The sequence below is a fragment of the Bidens hawaiensis genome, unplaced genomic scaffold, assembly GCF_021521415.1.
Source record: "Bidens hawaiensis isolate Kalapana, Puna unplaced genomic scaffold, B.hawaiensis_p1.1 tig00005142_1, whole genome shotgun sequence".
Lineage (NCBI taxonomy): Eukaryota > Viridiplantae > Streptophyta > Magnoliopsida > Asterales > Asteraceae > Bidens > Bidens hawaiensis.
The window spans coordinates 1,588,449-1,597,181 of record NW_027491327.1 but is presented as its reverse complement, the minus strand read 5'-3'; the positions used below and the strand labels follow the sequence as shown (position 1 = coordinate 1,597,181).

The following is an 8,733-nucleotide window of genomic DNA, read 5'->3' as shown; positions in this document are numbered from 1 at the left end:
CCTTTATATGTTTGGTGCAGTTGGGGAAAATAATCAAAATATGACCCGAGTTCTTGTTGTTTATGCATTTTAATACATCCACTTCTTTTCTTTTGAAATAACATGTTCATAATTCAGACAAGCAAGTCTCCATATCCAAACCAGCATAGTACCAGTGTTAGTTTTTAAAGATTAAATCTTTTTTATAACATTTTATGCGCAATTCACACTAATAACCTTGTTTAAGCCTTTACTTATGAGTCCCAGTGGTAACTTGTTTGACAAAAAAAAGTCAAACCACATCTCTAGTTTCCAAGTCGTATCAAATTTAGTGCATTCAGTGATACTAATTTCTAGGTATAATATATAGCAATCTTTTTCAGTTTTTTACAACATTTGTCCTCTTTTTGCATGATTACTAATTCTATCTTATGTTTGCAGCAAAGTCAAGTGCAAAAAACCGACTCAGACGGGCCCTACCGTCTTCTTTACTGCTCGGGTAAGGGCAACAAATGGGGAGTTATGCAAGAGCTTGATAAGGGTGTGGAACCTAATGTAGGAGATTATGATAAAAGAACCGCACTTCATTTAGTTGCTTGTGAAGGTTGTACCGAAATTGTTCTTTTACTTCTTGAGAAAGGGGCGGATGTTAACTCTACTGACCGATGTGGTCGGACCGTAAGTGTTATTCTTTTAACAAGATCATGAAATTGTAAATTTAGGTGGTGTTTTGATGCGCATTATTATTATTGTTGTTGCTGAGGTTGGTTTTGATTAATATTTGCAGCCACTTTCGGATGCACTTGGCGCAGGCCATTTGGATATTTGCGAAATCCTTAAGGCGCATGGAGGAATTGATCCGGTACCTTATTTTCCCTTTATTGAAAACGAGTCAATGAAAATGTCTGCCTTGTAGTCAAACCTATTGTTTACCAGATGCAAAATGGACCATGACTTTTGTTTGATAAATGTTATGAATGGATAGTTTGAAACACTGTAAATTACCATTTTAGCCTTTTGAATGATTTGATTTTTATGAAATGTGACTAATGGATAAGTGTTTTAAGTATATGGAACTGATAATCTAAATAGTAAATGTTAATGAAACATAATGATATAAGTTTAATAATATTATCACAACATCAAAAGTAATCTTAATATTTGTAGTTCAAGAGTATCTGTTTGACCTCAAAAGTCAAACCATATCTTTCTACAGATTGTAGCTGATTCTCAGACTCCATGTTACTGGATTCATTACACTGAAGTTCAATTGAAAGAAGCAGTTCTTATTGGCGAAGTAAATACTTCATCTAAATCGTTAAAATATTATATTTTGAAATTAGTTTTATGTTAGAAACTTGCTAATGTCAGCAGGGTGCATATGGTGAAGTTTATAAAGTAAAGTGGCGCGGTACAGAAGTCGCTGCAAAGACAATCCGGTCTTCGATTGCATCAAATGAGAAAGTGAGGTTAGCTTTGACCAATTAAAGTCAAACCTAGTAGTCTGTTTGACTCTCATAAAGTCAATGAACTCATTGGTATTCATTTGTTCATCTCACTTTCTGTTTTATAATATGTTTACAGAAAAGCGTTTTTGAAGGAACTTGCGTTATGGCAAAAGTTGCGTCACCCGAACATAGTGCAATTTCTTGGTGTTTTGAAAGACTCGGACCGGCTTATTTTCTTAACGGAATATCTAAAAAATGTGGGTATTTTTTATTTTTGGGTTCATTGATTTAGCGTTTACTTAAAAATGTGGGATTCTTTTAGGGAAGTTTGTATGATATTCTAAAAAAGAAAGGAAGACTTGATCCATTGACTGCTGTTTCTTATGCTTTGGATATTGCAAGGTATGTCATTTCTCACTTCTATTATTTGTTAACCTCATTTAAGATTGTACACTATGAAAAAAATAGTTGTACCGAATGCAAAATCAAGATTTGAACATTCATTGGGGTTTTATATTCATCCAAAATCATCCGCAAGAGTAAAGTTTGACTTTTATGAGGTCAAACAGATTATTTTTTCTAATCCAAATTTGATGTGGAATTTCTTTTCAAACTTAACACCAAAAAGTTTTAAAATTTTTAGCTTTTATAAATTTCATTTTTAGCATCTACATTTTCTTGAAAAGTTGAAGAGTCGGCTTAAATTTTTGAATTTTCACACATGAAAATCGATTTTGTATGATACAGGGGTATGAATTCTCTTCATCACCATAAACCGCATGCCATAATTCACAGGGATTTGACACCGAGGTACACACCAGACAATCTTTGTTTTCGAGTATGAACTAAAATAACAATCGTTTAACTTCCACACAAAAATAAAAATCTTTCATAAATGTATTGCAAGATGAAGCCGGACGTTTAAAAGTTACAGACTTTGGTTTAAGCAAAATTGCACAGGAGAAAGATGTTTATGGCTACAAAATGACTGGAGGAACTGGATCATGTAATAAAATCTGATATTTTATCATAAAAATGAAGTCTTTTTATTTTTTTTTATCTTTTTTAACATTTTTTTGGATTATTTAATCCTTTTCCTTTTGTGCTTCTTTCAGATCGATACATGGCTCCTGAAGTATATCGTAGGGAATCATATGGCAAGAGTGTTGATGTTTTCTCGTTCGCTTTGATTGTTCACGAAGTAAATCACACTCACTTCTTATTGCATAGTTTGACTTTTACCTTTTGACTTTTATAGTCAAAAGTTTGCAAAGACTTGATCTTTGTGATTTCATTGAAACTGCTTATTATTTATTTATGGTTTGCATATTAAAATGCTGTGTCTATATGTGGCATTAGATGTTTCAAGGCGGGCCATCTAATAGAGAAGAACCACCCGAACATGTGGCTGACCAACGAGCATATGAGGACTCGAGGCCACCATTATCTTCATATCTATACCCTGAACCTGTGAGGATGTAAGCTACTTCAAATTTACTTCGTAAAATTTAAATCCATTTATATGAAAACGGGTCGATTAGGGATAGTTATAACAATTAGCTAAAAGTTTGTTAGCATCTTAATAATATCAATTTTACAGGCTCCTAAAAAGATGTTGGCACCGGAATCCTGATGTGAGGCCAAAGTTTGAAGACATAATAACCGAACTTGAAAACATTTTGGAGAATGAGCATACGAAGGCGGGCGTTGGATTGTGTCGAACCTGTGCAATCTTATGAGTTGTTATCATTTCAAGACATGTTTTTGGCACTGTGTGTATGATATATTCATACATACGTGTATACGTTTAGGTTCTCTTGCTCTTAATGATGGTGCATTATGTTGGTGTGTGTGTTTGTATACATGATAAGATATGAATTATGGAATGTGATGCTTCATCTTAAGATGCATTTATAAATAAAGAATTTTTTTTAAGCATTTAGCTATTTCTAAGTTTTCTTGATTTCATTATAAATTTATAACTACTGCTAAAAAGAATTAGTTTATATGGCAAAGAGTTCAGTTTGACTTTTATAAGGTCAAACGTTTTGCATTCGACCAAGCCGATGATATTACATTACATGCATTAATTGATCCACTTGAACCAAATTCAAAAACAAACAGATGCAAACTGCACAACTACATTATCTGATTACCACCAACCGCAGCTTCATCTTCTTCCTCCATCTCTACAGGCTTCAACGCTATTAACTCATCAAGCGTACAGTCTGCACATTGCGACAAGGCTACAACATAGGGGAAGCGCGTGTGTTCCAGCTCAACAACGGCCTTGAGAAACTCTTCATGCGTCTTAGACTTATACAGCAAGACATCCTCCAACGCCACACCAGCTTTGCAGCATTCGTAACCTTGTTCAACGCCATAGTGAGCCCCTGATTCCCATAATTTTTTTTGCACAGCCGCCAACAGTCGATTATATTCCCCACTTTTGTGCAATCTGTTTATCACATACTCGAAACCTTCCTGGATCAACCACCGTCGCTCAGACAAAACCCGCTGCAATAAATTCTCTAACGACACGCTCTTGCGTCCTGCCAGCTTTCTCAAGCTCAATCTTCGCGTTCAGCTTATCCACCGTTTCATTCTTTAGCTCAAGCTCCGCATTCAGCTTCTCAACCACCTCCCGTTGTAGCTCAAGCTCCTCATAAGCCTGCTTCAACTTCTCCTGCATTACAGTATATTTGTTAATTCAAAATTAATATTCATTAAAATCAAGGTTGCAAAAGTCGCTAGGCGGACCCTAGGCGGCCGACTGGGGAGTTGGGTGTACTCGGATTACTCGGAGAGTACTCTGAAATGGTAAATATAAAGCAAATTAATTTTTGGAAATTATATGTATGTCAAATATGATAAGTTTATTAATATTTATAAGAAACTAAGTGGATATCAATATAAATAAGAGAAATACATTTTTAAATACTAAATTATTCTAAAATTTGATAATCATTAATTAAAAAAAATGATATTTTTTCTTTAATATTACAGAAATGCGAATTATGTTTTATTATTTTAAGTCAAAATTGGCCAAAGTTAACCGACTATATGTGATTCTGGCTGAGGTTGACCAACTTTGAGCGATTCTTAGTAACTAGGCAAAGTTAATGAAACTTGCCTCGACGCCATGCCTTGTAGCGAGTACTCGGGGAGTACTCGGCCTTGTAAACCTATTTTTACAACATTGATTATAATAATTTATAACCAATAAAATTAATATTTGTTACCTCACCCTCAGCAACCTCTTTTCCTTTATCCAAAATCATCCTCCTCAGTTTCTTTAATTTCTTCACCTTCTTCGCCAACTTCACATTCTTCGCATGCTCAAGTTTCATTTGCAGGCGATACCGAGAAATCTGATTACGCAAACGGACTTCCTTCTTCGTTTCTTTCTCATGCCACTTGCGAAACTCCGGTACCGACCCTACAAGGTCTTTCACAAAACCTGCCTGGTTTAAGCAATAGACATCAGGCTTCGGGTCATCCTCTTCCTTCTCGTCACCCGGTTTTGATATAACAACCTTTTTTCCTTGCTTGTCATGACTAGATACACATACACCCACGTCATCTTTATTTTCATGAGACCGGCTATCTTCACTAGAAGTCGAAACCAAAACTACAAACTTCCTTTTCTTTGAAGAAGAAGCCGATACCTCCGGCTGCTGTTTCTTTCCACCTTCACAAAGGGTCTGTTTCTCCGGAACATCTTTCGTGTTAGAAACCACCATTGGATCCAGCTCGGTTTCGTGACCCAAAACCGATTTTTCAATGTCGGGTTGAACACGACTTGAGCCACCTTCATAGCTAACACCGATTGTTCGGTCCAGAACATTGTCTTTGTTTTCAGCAAGAGAACGCGTAGCAAGATTAACATCCCCTAGACCCTTAATCTGGATATACTTGAGCAAACCCATTTCTGCAGTACGAATTTTAACGAATGTCACACAAACACAAACTATTAACAATTTACACAACCAAATTAACCATATCATACCCTCATCCCCAAGTTTCAAAATAGGTTCGGAATTCACATACGGCCAGTTTCGACTTAACCCGATCATGACCAAAACATGTTCAGGAAACGTTTGCAAGGAGTGTTGGCTCATACGGATCAAACAATCAGATCAAACAAATGAACATACGAAATATTGGGGTGACTGTTAAAATTAATCATTTCAATTTCATAATTCATAACATTACTCTAGTTGCCTTCATTTGAGCTATTGGCCTATTGTGTACTTGGGCTTGTTTGGATATGGATCTACATGCTTGTTCTTTGCTCACACATAATCTCTATTGATCGTATCTCACCGTCTACAAACGGTCGGTTGCTTCAAGCCCTAATCACATATGGAAAGGAGCCATTGATTGAAGGACGCTCCCTTGGTTAGAGTTCAAGTATAAATACAGGCTCTACGATATTTAAGATTAAATAAGCATTCGTCACAATAAATCTTATTCTTGGTATTCTTATTCATCGGTAATCAATCCGATGAGAGTCGTCTGAAGTTCCATGTAATTCTATTTCGATCAGTGTGTAATCATTTGTTCTTTTTTATCAATTTCAGTCGTTTGACTTTTCATACAATTAAATGTTCTCGGAGAATAAATAGAATATCACATTTTCTCAGACTCTTTTCATATAATCAAAGGAACTTAAGGAATATACGAAGAAAATAGACCACTTGACATACAAAACAATAGCCAGACCCCTATTTCTAGATCTACTAAACTCGCTCTCCAAGACTGATGCTAAACTTTCTCTCAAAAGACAACACATTTCCTAAACCTATTATAATTCTAGTAACTAAAATAAAAATATCAAAATAAATATTAACTTTATTAATAATTCAAGAGACCGGGTGCTTCAGTCTTCCCATTATTATAAAGATGAGAGAAGACGCACCTGGTAAGAAAGAGATTTGATATCCTTGGAAGCAGGTGGGTTTATGATTTGAAGTTTGAACCAATCAAGATGAAGAAGAAGAACAATTATGTGGTTTAACTTTACCAGCTGTATATGAGGAATCTAGTTCAATGTTTTGCCAAATATGGAAATAAGGTGACAAGCTGAGTTCTGACTTTCAAAATTGAACGTGTGTATAAATGTGAGAAAACAAACAAAATTTAATGTGGAATTTAATAGATCGGACCAATAGAAAGTTTGAAAGGAGCTGAGCATTATCGTCTTAAATAAAGCTTATTTAGTTATCGAGTCTGAGTGTGAGTCTTGTATGAAAAGATTATATAGGCTTGCAGTCACGAGCCTTAGCAAACCTAGTGTATGCTTAAGTTTAAAGTTTAAACTCCTTCATAACCTCGAGTCAAGTTTTTGTTTGTTTAGCTGAGGTTAGGCTTATTAAGGTCCCATGCTATTGTGATTTTAACTATTTAATTTGAGGTCATAGTGGCAAATGTGTATGAATTGCAACTAAGGTGTTGTTTGTTTTTTAGACAAAAAATTGTCAGCAATATGAGTTTATGTCTGCAACCGAAGATGTGGTCTGAAGGTCTGCAATCTGAAAATATAATTGTTTGTTTTATAAACTAGATATCGTCTGCATAAGCTGAAAATTAGTTACCTGTCATACATATCACAGTAGATAGAAGTCATTTAACATCTGCAGGCTGCTAAATAATTGGTGGTGGTGTACGAATTGTGGAAGTGGGTGGTGGTGGACGATTGGTGGCAGACGATTGTGGTAGGCGATGAACGGTGGTGGTGGACAGTGGGAGGTGGTGATGGACGGTGGTGGTGGGTGGACGGTGGTGGTGGTTGGACGGTGATGGTGGGGATGGACGGCGGTTGATTTTTTATTATTATTAAATTTAGCATCTTTGTTGCTCGCTAGCTTGTGTATAATTGTACGTATGTTAGATTTCTTTGGTTGCATAAGTTTTCAATGTTTGAATTTTTACCCATTTGATCAATTTTCACACACACACACATATATATATATATATATATATATATATATATATATATATATATATGCAACTAATAGATCTGTTTTAATTTTGCATTGTCGGTTGAGCTTTAACTGATTCTTACATACCACATTCAAATGAATATTTTGTTATATTATGTTAATCTTTAAAATATTACGGTAGACCCGTCTTAACCCATAATGATATAAACCAAAGACCATTTTTAGACGAACCGTAATAACTACAATTACACCCCACATAAAATCCTATTAGCTAATTTTGCGCGTGTTAGGTTAACATATATATATTATCAAATGCCTTGGGTTTTAGGTTGCTTTAGACTAGGGGTGTTCTTCGGGTTATTTATTCGGGTTTTGGGTTGTTTGGGTTCGGTTGTTCGGGTTTGAGCTCAAAATAAATTGACCCAAGAACCGACCCAAAAAAGTTTGGTTTGTTCGGGTTTCGAGTTATACAGGTCGGGTAAACTCGGGTTGGGTTTTGGGTTTAACAAATTTAAAAAAAAAATTCCACCTTTAATAATATCATAAATTAAAAAACCATATTCCAAGCCATTATAAAACCATAATATACAACCATATTCAACAATAGCATATATTATTTAGCAAAACATGGAATTTATCATACAAGAATGCATTAGACGGGATGAATGAGCGTTATAGCCTGTGGATTAATACTTGTGTAGATTGAAGAAACATGCTCAATAAATATTGGTTTAAATACATACTATTTAAGTTTTTGAATTGAAGATACATTCTCAGCATGCTTTATGGTCATTAATACATTGGGATGTGATAGATCCAATATTAATTGGAGTCTTGAGAACAACCGAACAATAATATGTAAGGTCACCGTGCTACTTCACCGCTAAACTACCCTATAAAATTAGGGATACATGCATTGATGTATTATACTTCGGGTTATTCGGGTCAACCCGAATCTGGGTATTTCAACCCAAATGCCGAACCGAATATTTTATCTCGGGTTCAGGTTGGGAGTTTAATCAGCCCGTGTGAATTCGGGTTGGGTTATTTGGGTCTCGGGTCACTTCGGTTCGGGTTTGTTATTCGGGAACGGTTAAAAAACACACCCCTACTTTACACTCCTAAAATGGTTGGATCACCCCTGCCTGACTTGAACCTATCTGAATATTTTTATAACTAATTTGAAATTGAAACATTGAAAAATAGTGAACCCTTTAAAAAAAATCTTGAATCTGTTACTAGATGATAAAATATCATATTGGTTTAGATCACTCTTATTAGACCTTGAAGAAACACTAAGTGACCCCGGAAGATTAAGGATAATCTTAGGGTTAAGTAGATGTTTCCCACGAGGGTTAGGT

The 8,733-nt window shown here is 35.4% G+C and overlaps 1 protein-coding gene and 1 long non-coding RNA gene across 2 annotated transcripts; both read left to right on the top strand.

Annotated features, from left to right (window-relative positions):
- Positions 1–644: 644 nt before the first annotated feature.
- LOC143629027 (serine/threonine-protein kinase VIK-like) lies at positions 645–1,923 on the top strand. The gene is made up of 7 exons (XM_077098418.1): positions 645–657; positions 702–706; positions 767–841; positions 1,196–1,276; positions 1,354–1,448; positions 1,564–1,684; positions 1,750–1,923. The coding sequence occupies exons 1-7, from the start codon at positions 645–647 to the stop codon at positions 1,921–1,923; spliced, it is 564 nt and encodes a 187-aa protein (XP_076954533.1).
- A 406-nt stretch (positions 1,924–2,329) lies between these two features.
- Positions 2,330–2,898, top strand: LOC143629062 (uncharacterized). The gene is made up of 3 exons (XR_013152870.1): positions 2,330–2,433; positions 2,543–2,628; positions 2,787–2,898. It is a non-coding gene; the product is annotated as an uncharacterized LOC143629062 (long non-coding RNA).
- Positions 2,899–8,733: the final 5,835 nt, after the last annotated feature.

What these genes read in the sequence shown, in the direction of transcription:
- LOC143629027 (XM_077098418.1), top strand. An exon ending in AAGCAGTTCTTATTGGCGAA is followed by an intron (nt 1,277 to 1,353) that starts GTAAATACTTCA and finishes TAATGTCAGCAG; the next exon opens with GGTGCATATGGTGAAGTTTA. An exon ending in TAACGGAATATCTAAAAAAT is followed by an intron (nt 1,685 to 1,749) that starts GTGGGTATTTTT and finishes GGATTCTTTTAG; the next exon opens with GGAAGTTTGTATGATATTCT.